This window comes from Oryzias latipes, chromosome 6, assembly GCF_002234675.1.
Source record: "Oryzias latipes chromosome 6, ASM223467v1".
Lineage (NCBI taxonomy): Eukaryota > Metazoa > Chordata > Actinopteri > Beloniformes > Adrianichthyidae > Oryzias > Oryzias latipes.
The window spans coordinates 29,397,430-29,423,291 of NC_019864.2; the positions used below are offsets into that span (position 1 = coordinate 29,397,430).

The window sequence follows — 25,862 nt, forward strand, 5'->3', positions numbered from 1 at the left end:
CACAGTATAAATGTGTTTGTCTACATCAATGCCATTCTGGTCTAAAGAAGCTGTTTTTATGATCACATTTAATTAAAAATACATTTTCAGCAAGTAGAGTTAATCAGACCTGCTGCACTTTTTAATCACAGATGTACTTTTTTGGAGCTCGCCAGACAAAATTGTACTTGTTTTTTTAAAGGATTTAGAATAGAAATTGTCCTTATAATTGATCTGTGGGCTCTTCAGTAAATGGTAGATTTCTATTTTAAAACTCTGTCTGCTCATTTCAGTAAAGGATGGCTTGTATGAGGAAGAGAACTCATGCTGAAGCTTCCTAAATCTACAACAGTGAATTCTATTATAATAACCAGAATGAACATGAGATGCTTTGCTATTCCTCTAATAACTGAAATGGAGAGACAGCAATCATGCAGACGTAACTTCTACCCCTTTGACCGATGAGATTCAAAGAGAAACATAAAAAAATGAAGGAAAATTGTTTTCAGCTAAACAATGGTCAGAAAATGACTCTAAATGATGTCCACAAACAGGAAAAGCAGGCTATCAAAGGTCCTTAAATCCAACCAGATACTGGAGTTGATCCAGAATTCAGGGAAACGTCTGCAGGTTCAGTCAGGCAGGAATAATAAGCGGGATCATTAAAAGTTATGTTTTCACTTTGTTAGTTAAACTTTAATGAAAGCACATCACGAGTTAGGGTTCATGCTTTTTGAGTTCCAAAACAAACAGCTGCAGTGGAACGAAAACAGGAAATAACTTGTTTTGAGCAGCAATTATGATTTTTAAAAAAAAGTGTTTACTTTCAGAGGAAACCGCTAATTTATTTATTATGGAAATTAGATGGAAAAGCTTCAAAACATTGAAAGGGTTAGTAGTCATTAAACAGCAGTTTGAGGACTTTAATGGGCCCTCCTTGAGCAAACAGTCCAGGAAGTGGGAGTGCGTGACCCCTTCAGTCCACACTAGAGTCGTGAAAAACAGATCCTGAACCCACTTTGTCCGCTCTGGATAATTCAGCAGGTGATGTCTGTTGACATGTCTGTGAGCTGATGCTCAGCGGCTAAAGATCCGCCCTCGTCTTTGCCGTCAGCTGCAGCGCAAAGTTCACATCACGCTGGAAAACACTTTAGTCTTCATGTTCCAACATGAAGGAAGGAGATAAGAAGAGATCCTCTGGAGTGTCAGCCGCTCGTGCCCGGACAGAACCTGCAGACTGAAAACTGGCAGCCCATGCGTTTGGATTTTCCTTTTATGAAGGAGCAGAAGGAGGCTTTTCAAAGATCTCAAAACACTTCCAACCAAAACTTTCAGGAGATAGTTACTACACAATAATGCACTGTAAAAACTGGCCCCGCTATAAGCAAGTCAAAAAAATCTTAAAAGTTATAAAAATCTTCTTTAAATAAGCAAAAAAAATAAATAAAAATCTGCCAAAGGGGTCAGAAAAATGTTTTTAATCAAGATTATCTTATTTTTACATAAACATTTTTAGTTAATAAGACATATTTTCTTAAACTAAAACAAGACAATTTTCCTTATTCTTCTTGAAAGAAGTTTTTAAAATTCAGTTTTTGCAAAGGTGCCGTTTTATTTGCACAGTTAAAATGAAGCAACCACCTGTTTAACATCTCATTGAAGCTTGAGAATCTGGATTCCTCTCTACATGTGACCTTTATTCCTCTTTTCTTTCTAACATCTGTAATGTTTTTGTCTCGTTTGGATACATTTGAAAAGGATGCAGAGGTTGTAAAGCTTCAACCCCCCACCCCCAACACCATTAAAGTCCCACTCCGATCATCTTTTTTAGCCACTTCCAAAGCGTTCCCAGTGGTCTTTTAATTATGATCAGGACGTTTTTAGCCAAAATAGGTTTTTGGCTGGGCCGTTGTTGCACAGCAACCCTGATTCCTCTTCCTGTCATCCATAAGTGAGAGCTCTCCGTTTACATTCTCTCCTGCTGGCGAGCATTATTGGAGCTATCCAGCTCCCACGAGAAAAACTAAACACCCACATGGTTCTAGTCGAGCGGAGCGGGGAACCTGTCGCCCACCGAGCCCATCTTCTACGTCACAAATAAAATCTTTTTTAATCTGCTCCTGATTCACAACAATTTCAGCAAAGAAATCCTCAGTAATGCAATTTTAAGCTTAATTTTCTTCATATATGTCCTCCACAAGAACATGTTAAAAACACAATTTTCTTTGGAAAGGGGCAGCTCCTAATAAAATCCAACAGGTCCAATCAGACTCTCCGATGCCAAAGCGAATCGTTCTGCCATGGAGATTCTCTTCATCTTCACACCTATGGTGTCACATGTCCTATTTATATCTTTTTCTAAATATTACTGAGAAACACTTTTGCACATCTCAACACGAGTCAAGTATAGTTTTACAAAAAAAGGTTTTCTTTTTGGTGAGTGGTTATTTTTAAATTCATCTTCAAGCTAAACTGCTGCCCATGTATTTTTTAATCATCCATCATCATATCAGACATCTCTGTGCAGTTTTTATAGCACAGATCACCTGAAAAACCTTTAAAGGGAACATTGAATGCAAAAACAGTGATTCCTTCCAGGTCTTCTACTAGAAAAGAGCTAGGTCTCCACAGAAGTGGTGCTTTCCAGAGTTACAGTGATGAGAAAAGGTGCCCTCCAGCCCAGAGATGCTGGTTCCACAGCAGCAGGCTGGAACTCGCTCTCAGTCCTCATACCTGTCATGCAGTGTGTAAATAAAGGCATGTGGGTGTGCTCTTAGGCTGTTCTGTGCTTTCCCAACAACAACGAAGGATACATATATGGTTAATGACAGCCTTCCGCCATAAAAGGACTCATAAAACCCCACTGGAGCCGACAGTTTAACCCCTAAACGGAACAGGTGGTAGATCATGGAGAAATGAAAGCCCTCCAGGTAATTCTCACCTTTTCGCTCCGCGAAGTCCAAACTTCGGTACTTCTTCCGAAAAGCGACTCTGTTAAAGTTGTCCATTTTCTTCAGAGACATGATCGTCCAGCCTTCAGATGTTTAGGAACAAGTCACGCAAAGTTATTTCCAGACAAAAAAAAATAAGCAGAAAGGGAGAGCTCGTCCAAGCTGCGCATGCGCGAGCCTGATTGGATCTCAAAGACCAATGAAGTTCGGCTTAAAGCAGCTGACAGCGGCTCACTGGACCGGACTGATCCGCGGCTCTGCCACTAAAGTCACCTTAGCGCGTGTGTTCCTCTAGGCCCCGCCCACTCCCCCCCCTCACTCGGCGTGGGCAGCTGACGCACAGCCGCGCGCTTTACGCACACCTTCCTGTCCAGACGCAGCTTCTTCGAAGCGGTTCTGGAGGTTTGAAGCGTTCCAGAGTGAAGAGAAACGTTAAAGAACCGAAAATAACGGGAAAAAGAAATCCCCAAGTGGACACAAAATCTGGTCAAACACAAACTAAAGTCCGAAATCACATACATGTTTTTTTGTGTGTTTAGAAGAAAATGAAGATCGTTTTTTGAAATTTTGCTGCATATTCAGCTGCAAACTGATTCATATGAAGATAGAATTTTACTTATTGATTTGTTCTTTTAACTATGCAGAACACATTTCTGCCCTTTGAGCTTTAAAGTTAACTTGACTTTATTGTTTATTTTGGGTAGCAAAAACAGACACACAAAAAATAAAAACAGCACTCAAATTTGGCCCAGTGGGTTATTCAGGGTCAAACTTTATTTACAAACACGTTTTAATGAAAAGAAGGAATAATCAGAACTCCGACCTACAAAAACGGAAACTGGACAGTTCTGCACCGATGGCAAGGACCAGATTATTTTAGCGATTCTTCCTCCCTCCTCATACTGAGAAAATCACCAGAATCTGCATGCATAGTAGCCAAAAGATGACGTCACAGCAGGAGAAGCCGTCAAAGAATGAAGAAGAAAAGAATGTGGCCGAAATCTCTCAGAAAAAATATTTCAAAATCCACCAATGAACCCAAAACACACACTGAGATGCCTACAGGAAGATCTGATATTATTATGGGATGGCCACGGGACCTACAGATTGGCAGCCGCTTTGTGGCAAAGTGTGAAATTAGGCAATCTTCACATTTCCCCCTTTTCTGAAAATAAATAAATAAATAACTTGTTGAAGCGATTTTCACAGAGTTCCACACACACACCAACAGTCTACAACAACGGCTGAAGTGTCATTGACCTTTGACCTTGGGAGACCTGGGAGAATGCTGCCATTTTGAGTTTTCCAAAAAGTTATTACCAGCTACAGATTTAAACTCCTAGGTATTGCATGAATATAGAATAATTTGGAAGCTACTTGGGAAAAATTATCAGAAATAAAGTTTGTGGATTTTGAGCGGCGTTAGCGTGGCGAACACGCAAACGGGACATTTATCTATTGTTCGCACATTTTTCATTGGCATTACTGTGAAAATGTAATACACTGGCTCAAGCTGACCCAAAGGATACAACATAGAATATGACCATTTTAGGAAAGAAATTCAAATCTTTACTTGTCTAGAAAGGACATTCGTCTCCCCCAGGCGACCAAAAAATATACTGATCGCTATGGAAATAAACACATTTTGGAAAAAGTGCTTTTTCATTCATTTACAGATCAGAGGAGGACGGCAGATGGGAGGGGGTGAGTGAGGGGCGTACAGCAGCCAGTGAGGGCAGGCAAAAAGGGGCAATGGGAGCAGCAGCAAGGGCAGTTAGCGGCTGTGGGCCATACAACGCTGCTCGCATCTTAAACTTCAAGTGTTGCTGCATCTATTTTGGAGCAGAAAGCTATATTTCCTAATAATTCCTAGCTTTATTTCCTCACACCTGCGTTCTATGATTTGTTTGCGTTGCAGTCGTTGTTCAGTGGTTCTTCACAGTTTCAGCAAATGCATTTTTTTTCTGTTAATTTATTATTTTGGAATTTAAACAGCAAACAGGAACAAAAGACAGGTCTTATTTTCTTGTGAGTTCATCGTAACACTGCTTTCAATGGTAGACAGAGTGTAAAACCTACAGTAGAACAGCATTCGGCTCTCATTCCTCTCTGAGTCCACATCAGTGCTGTGCAAACAAAGTGTCCAGAGAGGTGGTTCAGAGGAGACTCACAAGTCTACATCACTCTACAGTTGCAAAAGTAAGAGGCTACACTGGTAACACAAAGTGTACATCGTCAAAGAAATGCTGTCATTACAACAATACTGGCTATGTGGTTTATGCTGCATGGCTATATGTGCAAAACTATGACTGCACAAAAGGAGAATTTAAGGTGTACAATATCTAGACAGGTAAAGAATTGTGGGAAAATGCAAAGTTTCAAAATGAAACAATATTTTGTCCCAGGAAAAAGATTTGACTCCATCCTACTTTCTTTAAAAAAAAATCTTTCTTGCTGGTTAATTCTCGCTAATAACTGATTCGTGCGGACACTTTCTGACCTATGCAGCTGTATTGCTGTGATGTGTGTGGTACATAATTGTGCTTGTACAGAACTGCATTCTGGTTATGGGCGAGCAAAATGTCACGATCACAGAAAAGTGCAGTTTGGGAAACCAAAAATGTCCTTTCCAGTGACATGTCGCTCAGAAAATCTGGCCAGGGATTTTCTGGGATTCTGCCAACACAGACAATGAAAAACAACAACAATGATATGACAATAACTCCACACTTACTTTTTGACTTGTGTTAAATTCTGGGTGGGCATTTAAACCAGTGCAATTCAAAGGCAAAAGAAAAAATAAATACCATCAGAATTAGTACTGATCTCAATCTCCTACGCTGCAGACAAACAAATATGATCCCATTCAGCTTTTAAAAAAAACCCAACAAAAATCAGTAGAAATTCCTTTTCATGCACTAGATGCAGAAAAAGCATCCAAAGTTACTCCAGACTTAACAAAGGTAGTTGAAATTCAGCCACCACAACAAACAAAAAGTGGCTCTAAAATATTTCACCGCGTTAGTTTGTTTTACAAAGTCAAACACAACCCTGCAAAAACTCCATCGATGGTTTCTTTTGGATGGTTAAAAAAAATCAAATGTTTTTAGTTTGGTGTTTTGGGAGTTTTTTGTTTCTTCCTCTGAACAAATGCATTCATCTTGACCACAGCAGCAAACAAAGCTTGGATTTATGGCAAAAAGACACAAAAAAACCCGTTATGATGATTACAAACTGTGAGATAAATAACCAACAATGATAAATTAATAATAAATAAAACTTTAAGTTAGAGCGATGATTTAGTCCTCTGCTCGCTCCTTTGCTGCTTTTTGCTGTCACGCCACTTTCAAAGAAGGCGAGAACCATTTGCCCCTCCTCTGTGACCCGGGTAACCAGGCGGCGCCGGTCCTCGGAGTCCAGGGAGCAGCGGGAGCACCGGGTTGGGGTGCTGGGGTGAGGTGAGACCCATCCAGTGAGTCTTGGTACAAGTCCCGGGGTCCGGCCTGGAGCGGCTGGGTTAGGACCCGGGGGGGTGAGGCTGGTGGGCCAGGCAGTTGCCAGGGTCACAGGGGGACAGAAGGCTGCAACTGCTGCGAAGGGCCGCTTCCTGGAGGTCCATCGTATGTTTACGACTGCAGGAACATAGAGGAGGGATATGAATGAATCCTTCAAAGATTTGGACCCGTTTTCTAAAATCAAGAGCAGGAAGAGTCACGCGGCTTTCTTGAGGAACAGTTGGACATTTCATGCGGTTCATGCAGTTCCCAGAGAGCAGCAGACACTGTTCATGTTTTTAAAGGAAGGCTCAGGACCGACCTTTCTAGTTGAAATGTAGACTTTTATTTGATATATAACCTCTTAAGACCAGAGCTGTTGTTTGAAATGCCTTTTTTAAATTTCTTTTTAACAGAGCTCCAGTTAGGTAGAAAGTGGTAATATAACCCAAAATGGGATGTCTGCGGTTAACCTTTTTTTCTTTTTACGTTTTATTCATGTTCAACTGATTCTGTGACTATTTTCTTTTAAGGTCTACTCATTTAATGATCAATCTTTAGTGTTTTTTTCAGGAGCGACCATCCCTTCTGGTGGAATTATGTCGTTGAGGCGGGACCTCTCAGACCCGGCTGCTAAATTCACAGGGTATCCTGTGGTGGCATCCTTTGTGATCACGTCCAGGTTGGTCCCTGGCGTGGTCAAATCACCAAAATATAACTTCCTCACAGCCGGATCAGGCCAGATTTACACTTTGGCTTCTATTTCCATTTATACTTTTGAGTTTTACTCAGTTGTCAATTTATGTTTCATTATGTCGCCACAGGCAACTTTGCATTAATGTTGTATGAAAAGTGCTTTATAAATAAAGTTTGATTTGATTCAGACGCTTCTGAGTAGCAGCAGTTTCAAAGCTAAAGCAGGTTTAAAAGTTAAAGCACAAAACTTGTGATAATAGATGAAAACTCAAGAACAAAAATGCATGTTTTTATATCTAACTGTTCCTCTTAACCACAACAAAGATGAGAAAAAAGGTTTTTCAAACATCAGGACACAGCAGCTCGACTGAAGCAGCAGGAAAACAGAAAACAGCAGGTTAGAACAATTGATCGATCATTTGACTCATTATTTATGTCAGTTCATTGTATAGGAAAAAAAATGCAAAAAAAAAAAAAATCTCTTTTTCTTTTCCCTTTTTAGAAGAAAACAACCTATTTATCTCCAAAACCTTCCACAACGCCCCTGACGTAATTTCCCTTTTTTAATATATCAAAAAGCTATTTTTATGAATAAAACTAATTAAAATACAAAAAGAAAAACTTTTTTCTTTAAAAAAGCATCTAAAAACCTAAAATATGGTTTTCTGTTTATTGTACAGAGTATTTAGGTCATATTAGTTTTGCTGAATTTCTATTCTAAATAGTTCATGTTGACGTTAAACATTAAATTAATTTTCCGGCATATTACACTGACATGAGATGATCCGGGCCTCTAAAACAGCAAAAACAAAAGCTGCCGTCAAAGCAGGGCTGTCATGCAAAACTAAGCATGTGAAACAAGATTATTTTGGTGCGTGATGCTAAAAACTGAACATGCAGAGCCGTGTCTCTAGATGGGTGACTGTTGAGCTCTATTCTAGCAGGGGGAACACCTTGTTACCTGCGGACTACAGAAGCTCTCCCTCGCCTCACTTGTGAGGAGAGTGACGGTACTGAGGCAGCAGGCTGCTGACAATCTACAAGAAACTGATAAATTAGACAGATGTGCACAATGATGACGCTCCAGGTTTGACGAGAAGACACAGAAAAACAGGGCGGACGTGGTGGGAAGACCTGCGTGGATGAAAGCAGATCCTGGTTTCAAGCAGATCCTGGAAGCACTGATCCCGACAACCTATTATTTACATGGTGTCTTTGCACAAAACTACAGATTGAACCAGTTTCTTCATGGTTTTAAAATAACAAGCACACAAAGAACATTTAAAATGTGTCTTTTTTTTGTTAAACTACACGAAATTGTAAGACGAAACCAGGGGAAGACTACATTGGTAACACAAAGTACTTACCTTCAAAATAAAGGTGACATGTTTCCGCTTTCTTCATTCATTTTCTATGGAGGTGTTTTGCATTCAATTAAAAATTGAAATTCAAATCCTTTCTGCTTTTTTCGTTCTAATATTTTCAAGAAGTAGGAAAACAGAGAGATCCAAACAAGCTGCTCATGAAAGCTAAAAGATGAGCTGAATTTCAATTTGAAAAGCCAAGTGTCATTGTTTTCACGTGCTCGTCACGACATCCACAATCGGTTTTATTCTTCCTACTGACTTTATCTACAAACATTACAGAGCCAAATGTTGGGAAAGTATTACATATTGACTAGTATGAACTGTTTATTTATTACTTTTGTGTGAGAGTCAATCCCGACGACAATATTGGACACAAAGCAGAAAAGTCTGTGGGTGACTTGCTGGACGCTCATGTTGTGGGCGTGGTCAACTTTACTACAATTTTTCTGATTTTGCTATACTATTTTTAGGATTACAATAGTTGTAGTCCTAAAGCGAGGAGATAAGGATGGGTCCCCAACCCGCATAACTCAAACATGTTGGTTCACACTGAGAGAGAGAGTAATATTAGGGGTTTCTGTGAATCCGAGAATCGGCTATTGTTTGTCTGCGGTGGTTTCCTGTACTTTATTGACGCTCCCTGCCTGCTTCTGCAGCTTCACATTAAGGCGAACTCCGGCTGCAACTCGTTTTCTGCATCAGCACAGACAAAAATTAACAGTTCCTACTGGAACTACGTTTTTCTCTGTAATGCTTGTGGATAAAGTCAGCAGGAAGAACAAAACAGACTGCAGCATGTCTATGACACGGACACATTCTGGCTCCTCTTACAGTTTTCATGAGCATTTGAAGTTAAAGCCCAGCCTGTTTGGAGTTCTTTGCTTTTGTAGTTCTTGAAAATATTGGAACAAAAATCATGGAAAAATCACACATTTCTTTATATATATATATATTTTTTTTTAAATACACGAAAAAAAGGTACTGAATGCAATTCACTTCCATAATTTTCCCTTACTTGAAATTCTCAGCGGTATCTAAAAAAGTGAAGAAACGCTGCCATCTAGTGGCAAGATCCTGTCACCCTAAGTTTATATGACCTACCCCTGTGGATATGGTGTTTTCAACATGTTCTTGTGGCATTTTTCTGATGATGCAGGATGAACAGATGGTTGTGAATCAGGAGCAGACAGTTTGATGTAGAAAATACGCTAGGAGGGCCACAAGCTTCCTGCACCGCCCCTTTCTGATGCATCCACTTGCAGACAAATAAATCCATGAACGTATTTGTTTTCCTCATCTGAGCAGGAATCTGGATCTTATCTGTGCGGCTTTGATATTGCTCGCCACTTTGTATTTGTTTTTTTTGCCACAGGTAACTATGAAACTGTGTCCTAGAAAATGACAGGTGTTTTGTGTTCGTTTTGGCCAAATTCGGCATTATCATTAATTAAAAGATCACTAGTGATTAGATTATAAGATGATCGGAATGAGACTTTGATGTTTAATCAGTTGAATTGATTGTCATAAAAATGCTGGTTGAACTTTTAGCTGCAGAACAGGTTTTCTAACAGGAGGATGCAGTTCCCCAAAGCCTCCACAGGGAGGAGCTGTGAAAAAACGGAGGTGGAGGCTGGAGCCATTGTTGCTTTGTTTTTCTGTTTTGATTTCTCCTCCGACGCCATGAGGTCATCTCCTGATTGGTTTTACATCATTAAATAGCTTTTTAGTGGGCATTTAAAGAAACATCCATCCTGAAATTAAAAAACACCCTTAAAGTCTTTTCAGGTCGCTTTGTTGGAACAAAGGTGAGAAAGATGCAGGAATGCAGAGTAGCTTAAAGTCAGCTAATCAGCCTGGGTTTTAGTTGAAACAGGGTTTCAGTTCTGGATGAAAAACGTCTGTTTCCTCTAAAGGAAAGAGGACCTCAGGTGTGGAGCGGATCTGTGGAGGCGGTGGAGACATCTCTGAGACTTACTTTGGGTGGGCTGCTTTTGATCTTGGGCACTTTGGCTCCGCGGCCGCGGTGAGTCTGCTCGTGGTCAAACTCCAGATCCTCCAGGCGCTGCGTCAAGGCCAGCTTCTGCTGGATGGCCATGCGCAGGAGGGAATTCAGCGTCTTCTTCTCGTCCTCCGCCGCTGCCAGCTGCCGCTGCATCTCGTCCAGCTGCGTCACGTATTCGTCACACCTGCAGACGGCAAACGGTTGTTCAGCTGCAGCTCAGGTCTCGGGGTACCGTGCGAGCACTTGAACATTTCCAAGATGGTGTCCCACCTCGTGGCAAACATGGCCCTGAGCGAGGAGAAGGTGGCTGCATCCTCTTTGAGGGCCTTCAGCTCGTTCCTCAGCTTCATCATGGTCTCTGTCACCATGGCCTTTTCATTCTCATACTTGCTCTTCAGGTTGGCCAGAGCGTTTTCTGCTGTCTGCAAAACCAGACATGTGACCCGTTTTAGGATGTTTCCGGAGAACTTTCATATTTTGAAGATAGAAAAAGAAGCTTCACCTGTTTGTTGGCTTTGAGCACCAGCCTGAGAGTGGCTATCTGCTCCCTCTTGGTGCTGAGCAGGGACTTGAGCTTGAGGATGTCCTCCATGCAGGACTCTTTGTCTCTGTCCAGCATGGGAGCCAGCTCCCTGGCTGCAGCTCTCTGCCTGGACAGCTGCAGCGAGCGGTCTACGGCCCTCTGGAGATGTTTGATCTGGTCTCGAATGATGACATTCAGGTTGTAAATGTTCATGGGCTCCTTCCGCAGGTCTCCGCCTGCCTCTGAGGACACGGGTGACGGACAGGGGAAGATGGTGATGACAGGAGAGCCGGTGGCGCTCCTGTTGGGGCTGCCATGGCATGAAGACGAGTCGACTGCGTTGGCGGTCGCCTCGCTTTGGTGAATGTCTTTGGATGGGGAGTCCATGGGACTCCGTGGGGCATCAGGGGAGCAGGCGGCAGAGGCCGCGGCGAGCCGCCGTGCCAGGCGGGGGGACAGCAGAGCGCGAGGATCCTCGGGGCCTTTGAGGCTGCCGCCGCGTGTGATGCGGCTCTGGCGGTAGTAGTCCAGCATGACGCGGTTAGGGGTCTCGTTGTTGCAGAGACAGACGTGGTGGTACAGCTGGGCCAGCTCCTCGCTGAACGTCACCAGCTCATCCTGAGCCGCGTTCAGCATGCCCTGGCTCTCCGTGGCAGTGGCTGCTGTCGCTCGGAGCTCCGCCTCTAGGCTCGCCGCCCTTTCCTGGCTCTCATGGTACTTTCGCTCCAACTGCGATATCTAAAAGAAATCATTCAGCACACCGTCAATGTCATGTAAGAGGATAAATCAACAACTAAAGAGTCAAACAAACCTGTTCAGTCAGCGCCTGGACCCGGTCATCAGTGTTGCTGTCTCCTTGTCCCTCCACTGCTTGATTGTGCTTTTCCTTCAGGGCCTTAAGCTCCGCCTTCAGGTCGATAACCTCCGTAACCGCCACTTTGTACTTACACTCCAGAATCTCAAAGCCTTGGCTGTCCTGGTCTGCGTGGCTGTTAGCCGACGACAGCAGTGAGCCTCCGTCGGGTTTCTCGCTCTCCTGTGGGTCGTCCAGCTCTTTGTCTCCGTTCAGACGCTTCATGGCGTTGACGCGCTCCGTGAGGCGATGGAGGCGCTCGCTCTGCTCGCTCAGGGCTCCCTGCGTGTGCTGGAGCTGGGTCTGCGACTCCTGCAGGTTCATGAGCAGCGCCGCTTTTTCACGTTCCACCTGCCAGACGAACCATAACATCAACACAACTTAGAGGAAAAAAAAAAAAGAATAAAAAGGTTTGCCTTAGGATATTTTTGGTAGAAGTTGAGTTTATATTTATCATTGCTTAAATGGGTTTTTATTAACTCAAACTGTCGTTTCCAGACGACCTTTTCACCTTTTCAGCAGCAGTTCTTCTGTGTTTTATTGCCTGTTTCTTACCCTAACACTAGGATGAGGGGTTTTTATAACAACACTGTTAGAAGACAAGGAAGGGAGCTGTTTGAGCTAAAAACATGCCCCAAAGGTTCATTATACGACTCCCCTAATGAACTCTGTTTCTCTGCTTGCCACCTTCCACTTGTATTCTCAAAAAAATGAGCAAGGAGATGAGGAGTCCTGTTTAGAGAAAAGGATGATGGGAATCCTCACTTTTTCCTCACTTTGCTCGTTGGTGTGAACTTAGAAAAAGTCATAATGTTGGAATTATTTTATAAAAAGACACAATTCCTAAAGTTAAAATTTTAACAAAGTTAAACTTTGGATTAAACATAGTTAATACTAAAGCTATAAAAAAATATAATTACTAGAAAAGGACATTTTAATTTTGTAATTCAAACCAAATATCAGAAATAAAAGTAAAAAAACAACAAAATAAAATGAATACATTAAAATGAAAAAAAAATGAAAATAAAGTTAGAATTTTAGGGTTTAAGTAAAACAAAATGTGATTGCTCAGAGATTTGATCACAATTGAGGTAATAGATTCAGAATTTAGAGCAAAGTTTACATTAAAAAAAGTTAAAATTGTGTTAATGATGTCAGAAATCAGAAAAAAGTGAAATTTCCGAGTTAAAAATCTAATTTTAGAATTACAGACCATTTTAAATAGAACTAAAACATATAAAAGTCAGGAATGCAAGACTAAAGTAAAATTTGTCCTATTGGACAAAGTATCAAAATTGTTAAATATATAAAATAAAAAACAAAGGTTTGTGAAATTATGAACTTCTCTGTATTATTGTAAAATATACTGTTTTATTATATGTATTTAGTATATTTATATGAAAATTCTGTGTTTTTAGCGATTTTAGTCTGTATATTCAGGCTTTGGCCTGTTGACCAAAATATAAAAATAAATAAATAAAAATAGTCAAAATAAAATATTTATTTTTTCTCAGCAATCATTCTCCTGTTATTTCTTTAAGTAAAACAATTCTAAATACAGTGAATAAAAAGCTTTAATTCCCTGGGACCCAGATTAACATTTTAGCACCAACTGTTGCCGTGAGTCTCAAAACATGCTTTGATTGATCATCTCATCCGTCAAATACCCTAAATCCTTACTGGTCCAGCCTTAAACCATGTCAGAAAACAAATAGGAGTGACGCAAAATCTGTAACTGTATAGATCCTAGGTGGAGTTTAATGTAAAGAATCTCTTTGTTCGGCCTCCGCCCTGATGGAGCTGCAGTTGACTCTCTTCAGCATCAAAGAGCAGCAAATGGATCTGGGGTAACCATGTTACCTGGAAAAAGAAGGGCGAGCCCTTATGGTCAGCCCTAATGCCACTTTTAAATTTCCCACCGGAGCGTCGCTTAGGGTAAAGCACAGCAGATGTACAGTAATTACTCTCTTTGATATCAGAACTGGTTTTTGTCATTCTTTAAATGTTGCTTTTACTGTAACAGAAGGGAATTCTGGGCTGTGTTCAGACGCCATCAGCCTTCAGGAGCTGAAATATGATGAGGGAGAGTGGATCAATACAGCCGTCTTCTGATCTGCTGTGTGGGGGCCGTTTCCCCCCCGTCAGCAGTCGGCTTTTATCTGTAGCAGCTGCTTTGAACACTGTGGCGTTGTGTGGCAGAGGAGCGTTCTCTGGTGAAGAATCAGAAAAAAGGATTTCTAGGGGAGTTTGGTGTGTCTCTGACCTGCAGCATCTGCTGTTTCAGCTTCTGCATCTCCGACAGATTGAGCTCGCTGAACAGGTCGGGCACGAGCCCCTCCCCTTTCCGGCCCGCCCGGTAGTCGCCGTTCATTTTCGTCAGGCCAGCGTTGCCGTGGAGGTGACCGTTGCAGCGGTTGCTGTCCTCCATGTTGCCGTTGGCTGCGGGGTGGCCGCTGTTTGCGGCGTTGGGCTCTTCTGGGAACTTGAGGCCCTCGACGCCGGTGACGGTGAGGGCCAGGTGGGCCCCCGCTCCGTAAACGTTGTCCGTCAGGCTGATGTGGTGGGCCAGCTCCTTCCTCAGGTTGTTCTTCTGCTCGCGCTCGCTCTTCAGGGCGTCCAGCGCTTCTTCCAGCTGGCTCTCCGAGATCTCCTTCAGGCGCAGAGCATCTTCCAGCTGGCTGTTGAGCAGGACCGTCTCCTCCTCCAGGACCTTGATTTCATGTTTTAGTCCTTCGTACTCAACCTGAGAAGAAACAGTGAGAGGAAAACCGTGACCGGATGTGGCAAAGCCTTTGGAATTGAGCCAAAGACCAACAGGGAAAACCACAATAAAGCCACAATAAGTAAACTATTCTTATTTTTTCTTTCTTTTTTCAACCTTTATTTTACCAAAAAGTGCCATTGACATAAAATCTCTTTTTCAACGGAGATTTGGGCCGGAAGTAAACCATTTTTTACAGTGGTAAAACTAAATAATCAGTTAAAGAACTCATACCATACAAAAAAATATAATAAAAAGGAAAAAGTGAATAATTAAATATTCTAACAGTTAATAGAAAAAGATAAACATGAATAACAGTGAAAAGTCCCTTTGTTGGTTATCCAGAAAACAATTTGATCATTTTTGTTTGTTTATTTTGGGTAACAACAAATAACAGCAGCCAAAAATAAAAAGTTAATAAAAGCGGCCAAATTGGATCCTGTGGGCTCTCCGGGGTTAATTTACATTGTAAAATAAATAACGGTATTTCTAAAGTGGTGTCTAAAAACATTCCTCTGAAAAGTTTAATACCTGTCCCTTAATTACAAAATATGCTTTACAAATAAACTTGCCTTGCCTATTATGTACCAGTGGTTAAAATGACGCTTTTATTCTATTTAATAAATTTAATGAATTTGTTATGTAACTTATGTCATTAAATGTAATGAATTTAATGACATAAGTTTATTTTTGTATCTGATCCAACAGGCTTCAGCTGTTCAGCAGCAAATCAAAATCTTAGTGGCAAACAAAGATGTCATGATCGAACTTAAAAAAGTTCAGAGTTAGGTTAAACTATTTAAATATAAAAAGAGAAAGCCTGACTCCTTCGATATTTTCAAACTCTTTGATCCGTGACTGATTGGTCTCAATCCAACCAAAACACTTCAAACACTTTACTACAACATTTTGACATTTAATAATTTGATTAGTTTTAGTTTTTTTCCCGACCTTTCAATGTCTCAAACTTCCACCTTAACCTTTAAAGAGTTTTTTTGTAAATAAGAGCTGCAGCAGATCCCACAGAGCAGTCTGGAGTGGAGAATGTAGGTTTCCTTGTTAAAAGGTGCCAGACACTGGAATTTATTTCCCACTGATTTGAAGCAGCAGCAGCAGCGCTGTTCGCATGTTTTAACTGGTTCATCTGATATTTGTTTTACATCCCTTCGATGTGTCTCAGTGTTTTTAATCTGTTTTATGCATTTTTTAACATTAACTGCTTATTTCTGGCATTTTATTGTAATTTTTGTAGGAGAAAAGCTCATCTAGGGACAAATGCTGCAAATAGGCTTCTGCTAAAAGCTTTATGGTTTGGGCATGGGACTGCTGCTTTTTTTTTATATCTGTCCCTCTGCAAAAATAAGTTCAGTTTGATTCAAGATCCGGTGATCATAATGATCCATAATAGTAAGAAGAACCACATTTATGAATCGGTGTCATCTGTGTGCAAACAGAAACAACTGTGAGTCTAATTTCTAAAGGCAACAGCAGTAAATTCTGAAGGGACAAACACTCAGCTCAGAGTTGGCATCAGTCCTGGCTGACCTGGCTCTGTTTGAGCGTGGACACCAGCTTCTGCAGCGTGATGTTCTCCTCCTCCAGCTCCGTGTAGTCCTGAAGCAGCCGGGTCTCTCGGAATTTGTACTCCTTGATCTCCTCCCTCATCCTGCTCCGCTGCAGCTCCAGAATCTCATTGCTCTGGAGAAGAGATGGGAGAAGGAACGAGGAGGAAGAAGAACATAGAAACAACAAAAAAACAGGTGAACTCAATGCATTTAGAGGTCATCATTTACCTCCATGATCTCAAACTTTGAGGCACTTCAAAAGAGTGCAGTCCGGGGGCCATATGTGCCCGTCAAACTGGAATAAACTATATTGATAATCATGATTATTGTTTTATTGTCCCTGTAATTCTGGTGTCTACCCATGGATGGTACACCTTAGTTTAGCAGCATAAAGTGATCATAAATTCGTGTGGTGGAAGGTTTTGTTCCGTTTCTGACGTTTGTGTGTGTTTTCCGAGCCGGACATTTATTTTTCCCATCATTCCAAAACCACATGAACGCAGCGTTTCTCCAAGTTTGTGTTGTTCGCTGATGGACATCAACCCATCGGGGCAATTGGTACTAAAGTGAGAAAAAAATCCACAGTTTTGAAATTAAAAACGACATAATATTCTGTTTGTATGTCAATTTTTTAATCAAAAGGAAAGCATCTTTTCGTCCAGATTCCATGTTATTTTTTTCTCTTATGAGGTGGGGTTACCAAAACACTCCACACATCTGCGCCTGGTTTCAGCCCTTTTGTCACATTATAGGCCTTTTGTGACCCACAGAAGCAAAAAAGTTTGCCCACCCCTGATCTATAAGCTAAAAGAAAAGCAAACAAGGAATGCTCTGGAAAAATACCAGTAAAAGACATAAAAAAGGGACTTTCTCTGAGCCGCACTAACTTAAGATTTCAGCATAGGTATCCACAAATAAGGCAAAAAACATTTATTTTAAAAAGAAATAACTAACTAAGAAGCTTAAATGTCATTGTCATTTTGAAGTGGAAAAAATAAAAATAACATTTTATAATTTATTAGATTTCTTTTTTTCTTCCTTTTTTTATTGCCTTTTAAACACACAGTTGAAACATACAAGAAAAAAGCAGAAGGAACAGTAAAAGTAGGCTTACAAAACTAAACGCCTTGGGTTGCCAATTGGCTCTATAGTCCATCTTTTTTGACAAAAATCTTCTTGATTTCTTATCCTATAGTTCAAAAATTCATTCATATGTATTTTTCTGCTGTGTTGGCAAATCTGTCTTGTTTCACTGTCTTGTGATTATTTTCTTGCCAGCAGCTTGGAAAATTTGGACTAAATATCTGTCATTTTTTAGTACATTTTCTGCTATTTTTCCCAGATACAGACATAAGCATGTCTTTGGTATTTTGTATTGTTACCCTGGTTACAATCTGGTGAATATTCTTCCAAAAGGGACTAGCTTTGGGGGCAAGACCAAAATATATGGGAATGATCTACATTTATGTCTCCACATTTTCTCCAACATGGCACATTTGGAGCCAGTCATCATCTGATATTTTTAGATCCAGTTCCCTCATTTCTCTTCATTTCTTTTCGATATATGCGGTGTGTTTGTTTTATACGTGGGTATTTTGTCATTAGATCTTTATAGAGAGGTGCTGCATCCCTTCTAAGAAAAACACATCATGTGGATGCTGCTCACTGGGATGAAAGTCCTGCTTCTCATCACTGAAGTGTGAACCTTATAAAGGAAAGAGGGAAGCGCGAACATCCAACGGCTTTCATGGTTCAGCCAGGTGAGCGTTCCTCCAAATTAGCTTCCAAACGGATATATTGATTTTGTTTTGGCGTGCTCCTGCATAATCCCTTGATTTATGGACCAACTGTGAACCCCCCCCCCCCGTCTCTAATCAGATCCACAGCGGGACGTTTCACATCGGAAAACAACGGCGAGCAGCCGTTGATGCAATGAATGATCCCGGCTCCTGCGGTGCTTGTGTGTTGAGAGTGGTCGGCCTCTGTGCACATGTGCCGAGCTCAGGGCATTTCACTTATTCTCTAGCTTAGCTCCGGATTTGCCCCCCACAATGGGGTAGCGCCTGTGGCTGCAGCGTCTGACCCCGGCTCGAACTCACGTCGCTGACCGACACAGTGGCCACAGACATTCAAGAGGTGATTTGCTAAACAGACTAAACTAAACTGAGCATCCTTGCCCTTAAGCCCTCCTTCTCATGCTAATTTCTTTGCGGGACGTTTGATGTCTGTTAGTAACAAAGACTTCTTGGCTTTAAATGTCCTATAACTTTTTAAAAGTCGTTGGGAAAAGTTTACTTCAAAAAGTCAAACAAAGACTTTGTTAAATCTGAAGACTCATAAATCTGAGAGAAATCTACGATCACAGAATCAATAAAATATTACAAAATGTAAAGAAAAAGATCTCAGAACAAAATTGGGCAACTTGGATCCAATTAAAAGTCAAACTGGAATTTTGTGTGTCAAAAATATTATATGCTTTGAGAACTGTGATCAAAAGCTAAAAAATGTATGGCTTAATTTCTTATGAATATATCGTTTGCCTTCTTTCCTTTTTATTTTTTTATTGCATAAAATAAACCAATTCCAATCTTGAACTGACAGTAATATGCTCTTAGAAAAATAATATTTTATCGGCAATGTCAATAAAAATTAAAAATAATTAAAAAGGCTCATCAATCATCATCACCGCAGTTTATGAATAAAACTGGACACATCTCTGTCATAGAAACAGCCATGGAAAAAATAATTTAGACCCAATAGTTAATCATTTTAGTCTCCAGCTTTCTGAGTGTTTAAACCTCAACAAACATTCTTTTGTGTTTCCATTTTGCTTACGACATGAATACTAAATACCAAACAATCCCTATTTTCTTCATTTGTCTAATGCTCTTTAGCGTCTTTTGTTAGTTATCCAGAAATCATTTGAGCGGTAGCTCACCTCCTGCAGCTCCTGCAGCAGAGCGTTGAGCCTCTCGCTCTCCGCCTGAGCGTTGGACACCACTGAGCGACTTAACGTCACCTCCGTCTGCAGCTCCAGCAAGCGGCCCATGTAGTAGGCCTCTTTGGAGGCTGACTCCTGCAGCAGCGTCTCCTCGATGGTCTCTCCATCTTCAGCCACTTTACGCTGGTTGCTGTACGCTTGGCCAAACGCCTGAGTGAGTTGAGGAAGAAAGAAAAGTCGTTAGAATGATGCCTCTGCAAATTGCAATCATTAAAATGACATTATGGGGGCCGCTAAATCTTCTTCCCCTACCACAGCACGGCCTGCTCACTTCCCACCAAAAATACCTGCTGTCAGTCTATACAGGGGTGATGTTTCATTTGATCAATAGACACAGTGTTCCCGTTTTCCTGACACAGGTTTTCACAGCCGCCAGGGCTGACCTGTCACGATAAAGGCGCTGAGGCTTGATTGAGAAAATCAAAGCAGGCATCAACAAGACCAATCAAGGTGGATCGGAGCCACTCGATCTGGCTTCATTGTTCTGCACAAAAGCTTTATGGGAAATAAAAATGCTGCTGTTCTGTTTGTTTTTTTCATGTGTGGAAACTGCTCACACTCTGACATCCATGCAGCAGATACTCTAGTAGCTCAATAAATCCTCTGAACCATCCTGGATTTTCTCAGCACATCAGCAGGAAGACAGGCTCTGGAGCCGGCAGGGGGCTCTTTGGGAGACGATGGATCAATACAGCTGCATGTGGAAAATATTTCATGGATTACAACGACCGCATAAAGATATATAAAGGATAGATGAATCATCGTTCCCACAGCTGCAATTAGCCAAGCAAAGTGTATTCCCCCAAACCAAAGAATGGTATTTGAATAATGCATGAGTAGCAAGTGTCTGGTAGCATTCAGAAAACTGTAGCTCTGCTGCTGTTGTTTCAAAATAAAAAAAAACAATTGAGCTAAAAATTCAAGAAAAGGCATTTTTATTATTTTTTTACAACATTATTTTCAGTTTTAGGCACTAAAATTATGATAAATTACTGGTTATCCCAATAAGTAGAATGGAAAAGAATGTTTTAATGTCATCATACAAGAAAACAAAATTTAAGGCAGGCATCATGCATTCAGGAAAAATAAAACATAATAGCAAAACCAATATAAATATGTATTTGAAAGGCTACATTCAGCAGCCTGATAGATTATGGGTAATAACTAAATGCACAAATCGTCTAAGAAGGATATAGGGATTAACCCTGGAGAAGCAACCACAATTTTCTTCTGGGCTTTTAAAATTATTTTGATTTTCTTTTTTTGTTTGTTCAGTTTGGGTAGCAGCAATTAAAAGGAGCAAAAAAAAAATTTAGATGAAAGAATTACAAAAAAACCAAAAACAAAGTGGTCAAATTTGACTCGGCAGCTTCTTCCATGAAGTCAGTTGCCTTAATACAAGTGGGTGGAGACTGCTGGCCCACCATGTCAAACATTAAAACTGCTTGATTGACAGATTTCATGTAGGGGGGGTAGGGGTGATTGGTGAGAGCGTTTGGCACAGTGACACAGGCTGATTCGGACCGTTCACTGCTTACTAATGTTGTCTGGTTCCAACATGGCGGCATCCACATCACTAAAAAATAGCAACTAATTGACTTGAGGCCTGAAGTAAACCATTTTCTATGGGTGACATCACACTCCCTCGTTCCAGTTCTCATATGCCTCGTTTCCACTGAGCGGTATGGTACGGTCAACTCCAGTCCGGTATTTTTAGCGTTTCCATTAAGCTGGACCATTTTTTAAGGCCCCGTTGGTTGAAGGTCCATAGAAAAATGGAATGAACCGGTAAGGGCGGAGATACTGTTGAAACCCATTGATTACGAAAAAAAAAAGCTCAGAGAAAGCAGTTCTTTTCCTCTTCGCCGCCCGCAGTCTTCTCTCACACAACATGAAATTATTTGCATCAACGAAGAACCAAAAGCCAAGCGGAAAAAACTGAGCTGACCTCCGTTGTTGTCGTTATGACGGTCCAACTTTGAGTGGAAACACTCACCTGAATTGCCTGGACCATTCTAAACTGGACCGGACCATACCACTCAGTGGAAACGGGGCTAAATAAATGCATTTGACCTACTTTTAGAACATCGTCGTAAGGAACCAACAGATTAACATGAATGAGAGGTAAACGGTAGATCTAGATAGGTTGCACTGTGTGGCCGATCAGATCGTTCCTATTCCAGTGAACCAATGTGTTGAATTTGATTCATGGCGAGGAAGTGATATTAATTCACTCAACTGTAGGATATTTAAATTTGTGTGAAGCCTTTGAATTACAAAGGAGCGCTTAGCATTTGAATGAGGGGAGCAATCTCCAGCCCTGTAAAAGGCATGTCAATACACAAAACGATGCCCTCTGGGATTTGCTTTATATCCACCAAAAGAATGAAAATCTTCCTTTTTTTCCCCTCCCGGTCTCTACACATCTGTTACTCTTTTATTTTTCGCTCGTTCCCCCTCCCTTGCTGGGCCCACAGTGCCCTCTGTTGCTCTCCAGGGAAGCACAGTGGGATTGTGGTGTAGAATGGGAGAAAAAGCCTGTTGGAACAAATCCACTGATTAATTCTGCCCACAGGCCCCCTGAATGAGCTCGCACTCCCGCGCTGGACGTCCCGTTTAAGCCCCGCAGCAAAACATCTGAGCCCCGCAGGTGTGTGGAAGGACATTTTCACCCCACATTTGCGAGGTGAAAACTGATCATTTGGAGTGGGATGGGGTTTTCTTGGTTGCCAGGCAACCAAGAACCAATTTGAGAGGGTTTCTGCTCCTGGGCTAGAAAGGATCTGGCATCCAAACAGCACAGACAAAAGTTGCCATTCCTGTTGGTGCTCATTTAAGCTTCCAGCTTCATCCTAAGCACAAATATGACTGATAAATTACAGCATAATGCATTAGTGACCTGATAAAAGCCAAGATGACGGAGACTTCTTTTTGGTTTAGTCGATGCTAAACAGGCCAGAAACAGAATTTCCGATGATGAATCAGAAGCTACTCATCCAAAGAAGCAGTGGCTCTTAGATGCATAATGAGAGGCAGATGGTTTCATAAAAGCCCTCCTTCACGGGATGAACCACAATTCTCCAGGTCCTCTCCTCCATCTGCGAGCTGCTTGGAGAAAACGTCAGGGAACTGCAATGATGGCAATGACTTCCTGTTTACTCCTGTCTGCTTTGCCCCCATATGACGTCTACAGGCAAAAATAACAGCGACAGAACTGTGCTGTGTGTCAGCGATGACACCAAATGCTGTATAGAGACGCATCTCCAACTCTGGGGGGGGGTCCTTCTGCAGTGGAAATTTTTTTTTTTCAAGACGAGAATGATGGAGCCCCTCATTGATCTCTTTGGATCTTTGCATTGAACGCATCATTTTGTGTTCAGTATGCCTTAATAGTGGAAGTCCAGACAACGGGGCCCCTCTATGAAAATATTCATCCCTGGGGCGATAGCAGGAGCAGCAAAGCAGTGTAAGGGGGGAGGAGCAGGGAGGACCAGTCCTTTCCTGTGAGCTCCGGGCGATAATGAGGAATCGAGGAGGTCTCCAGCTGGAATTTATTTTATTTACCATTGAAAAGAAATAGAGGAATCATTGTTTTGATTCAAACTTTCCTTGTTATGGGATGTGAAACCCTTAGTAGTCTCTGCTCTCATCGGTGCATTTGTCAATCACATGGTTTGTTTAAATGATGCCGGAAGGTATTTTGCTTTGAAAGTTTTGGTATAAAACAAACATAAAGGGAGCTTTGATGCATAATTATGACACAACTCGGAATATATCCTTAGAACATTTACATAGTTTATACTGTTGTCTTTTTTTCCCTGCATGTTTATTTTTTACATTGTTTTAGCTTTGTTTTTGGATTTTCTTATTGTCATTTTGTTTGTACATTTAAAAAAAATGTTTAAATTAATCTCAGTTTTGCAGTAAATAACTAACAATATGTAACAGTTCACTTTTTTTCCTGTTCAGTTTCAAGTTTATCATGCAATTATTGTGTGATTTAATAAAACATTTGTTAGTAAAAAAAGAAATTCTGTGGTTCTGCTAAAAAGACATATCAAGCATTGCCATAAAAACTATTTTAAAGGTCAATCATTCCAGCAAACTGTGAAACTCTGGGCTACTAAGGGTTAACATGTGACAGAGTCTATGAGGGGAAGCTTTGGCGAGCAAGCACGAATGGTAGTCCAAATTTAATATTTTAGGACAGACAGTGGGAAGTTATACAAGAGGCTGGACTCACAGTGCAGAACTTGTACAATCATGTTTTCAAACACTATTTGGCCAAAAAGTACTTGGAAAACAGGAAATGTTTTGTGTCTATTTTACATCTGAACCAGCATGTTAAATATAAATGGAGTTCCCCAAGGCTCCGTCCTGGGTCCACCTCTATTTAACATCTAAATGCTCCCACTGGCCCAGGTTATACAGAGCAACAACATTAACAATCCAAGCTAAGCAGATGACACACAGATATATATTTTAATGACACCAGGCGGCCCTGTACAGGCTCTTTGTAAATGCATCAAGTACGTTAATGACCGGATATTTTGCAACTTCACCTAAACAAAAACAAAGCTGAGGTCCTCGTTTTTGGAGCTGAAGAAAAAAGCTTAAGGTCACCACAGAGCTTCAATTTAGTTGTCTAAAAACCACCAATCAGGCCAAAAACTTGGGTGTAGTGATGGACACACACCAAAATTTTGATAAAAAAAATAAGGAAGTCACAAAATTTGCCTATTATCCATATAAGAATTAAAGATCTGGGGAATATTCCAAAAAGCAGGTTATGTGAGTTACAACGATACAATGGAGGCTAAGGAAGCGGATAACCTCACCTTTCGGTTCCAAAAACATATATATATATATATATATATATATAGTATATATATATTTAGTGTGCTTAAAAACAAACAGGTCTTCAGAATAAGACATTATTGGCTGTTTATGTGAAAAGTCAAGCTGGCATATTTTGCCCTTTAACAAGGACATTGAAGTGTTGTCCCCATGCGCTTCTCCGCCACGGGGAAAAGTGCCAAGTCAAGGGATCTGTCATCTATAAAAACACACAAGCCTGTCGCCACAAGTCAGGGAAAAGCTGGGTAATCATAAGCCAGCAAGAATGGAGGACCGCCACATGGTATTATTACACAAACCTGAAGACTGTTGGGGAAATAAATCACGTTAAATATCTATTTAAATATTGGGCACAGAAAATAATAAATGACTCAACATATAAAAAGTTTTTTTCATGGCAAATGTTTGCTACTATTGTGGTCTCTAAGGTCCATTGCTGATCAATGTTTAATCATGAGCGTCCAGACGCGCTGTGGCACATTTTAATCCTTTCCTGTAATTTCCCCTAGCTGCTGCTGGAGAGCTCCTCTCTGTAGAGTGAAAATCACAGACAGTAATAATAAGAGTGACCTGTTTTCAGCTCCTCCTCACTGAAGTGCCTTTCAGTGCAGAGCAGCCCTTTGTCCCTCCAACTATACCTGCTACAATGCTAACGTGTCCCATTGTGCTTCATGATGGGAAGTCCTTGTTTACAGGAAGCCCACATCCTTGTTACGTCGGCTGTTCGTTCTGTGAGACACTCTGCACAGTTTAACTCATTCAGCCTCGTTCAAAGACGTTTGGATTATTTCCCAGAATGCCACCACTTTTCTGATCATCGCTCCAGAGCAGCTGCAGGACGGATTGGTTTGCCAAATCCCAGAAGGGTTTTTCATTCTTGTCTTTTTCAGCAAATCTATTTATACGGTCTATTCTCCACATTCACAATCTGAGAATTTAAGTTCAGGTCAAATTAAAATGCAAAGCATCAGCTGTTGTCGACATGGAGATAAACAACTACAACCCATCAGAAGTTTATGCTCCCGTTAGATCCAAAGCCGTGAAAGGCGGGCAGAAAAGTTGCAGATTGCACAGGCCGAAGCAGCAGAAAGTGTGTCATTCTCTTTGCTTCGCTCCTCCTCTGAGGCGATCATGAGCCAGTCAACCACAGAAATCACACAAACCCCTGTGAGATATTCCACCACACGAATCTATGCCAAAAACACACGTGGCCTCTGGCACATTTTCAGCGTGCTCTTAACTGACACTCACTGTGGAGTCCTGCTGTAAGTTTGAAGAGAGAATGGGAGTCGTCAGGCTGGGATGAGAGGAGAGCAGGCTTTAATGCTGCATGTCCCCCGAGTGTGTTAATGCATGCAGACGGATGGAGGAAACGGGTGGGGCCAAAATGAAGCACAGGAAAGCACGACTCTATTAGACAAGCAGAGAATCGCAGCATCTTAGGTATATAAAACAATATTTTATTTAAAAAAATGCATATTTAAATATATTTATAGTCTTAAACAGTTTCATCTATTGTATCATCAATTTTTAGCTAGAATTTTAAAGACAAGACTCCAAATAGTTCAGGGACTCCTGCAGGAAAACCCACTGAATGAGCAAAAACTGATATGCAATAAAAGAAAATAACATTAAAAAGCATATCCAAAAAGAAATGCACAACACCCTAATCATTTTAGCAAAAATATGTTTTGTACCATGCAGTCACTTTTACATCATTTGGATGGCAGAATTGTGTTATTGTTTGCACCTGTGTGGTATAATATGGGCAGCTTAAGGGTTTGGTGTTTGTTTTAAATCATCCAAAATGATT

At 41.0% G+C, this 25,862-nt stretch overlaps 2 protein-coding genes across 6 annotated transcripts in view; both read right to left on the bottom strand.

Moving 5' to 3' along the window:
* Window positions 1-3,177, bottom strand: part of fgd4 (FYVE, RhoGEF and PH domain containing 4) — a 48,146-nt gene extending 44,969 nt beyond the window's left edge. Inside the window, exon 1 of the mRNA XM_011476504.3 lies at window positions 2,921-3,177. Coding sequence (XP_011474806.1) covers window positions 2,921-3,002 — 82 coding nt within the window. The 5' untranslated portion in view covers window positions 3,003-3,177. The remainder of the gene's footprint in view (window positions 1-2,920) is intronic.
* A 490-nt stretch (window positions 3,178-3,667) lies between these two features.
* Window positions 3,668-25,862, bottom strand: part of LOC101161483 (protein bicaudal D homolog 1) — a 32,506-nt gene continuing 10,311 nt past the window's right edge. For 2 of the 5 annotated variants that reach the window (XM_020704274.2, XM_020704275.2), the window contains exons 2-10: window positions 19,130-19,342; window positions 16,172-16,324; window positions 14,129-14,608; window positions 11,824-12,216; window positions 10,992-11,750; window positions 10,760-10,911; window positions 10,463-10,673; window positions 8,082-8,167; window positions 3,668-6,562 (exon numbers count right to left, since the gene is read on the bottom strand). In XM_020704274.2, the coding sequence (XP_020559933.1) occupies window positions 6,448-6,562; window positions 8,082-8,167; window positions 10,463-10,673; window positions 10,760-10,911; window positions 10,992-11,750; window positions 11,824-12,216; window positions 14,129-14,608; window positions 16,172-16,324; window positions 19,130-19,342 (2,562 nt within the window). In that variant the 3' untranslated portion in view covers window positions 3,668-6,447. Of the gene's footprint in view, window positions 6,563-8,081; window positions 8,168-10,462; window positions 10,674-10,759; window positions 10,912-10,991; window positions 11,751-11,823; window positions 12,217-14,128; window positions 14,609-16,171; window positions 16,325-19,129; window positions 19,343-25,300; window positions 25,379-25,862 lie in introns of those variants that run through there. The other 3 variants (XM_011476502.3, XM_011476500.3, XM_011476501.3) reach the window with 3 other exon arrangements.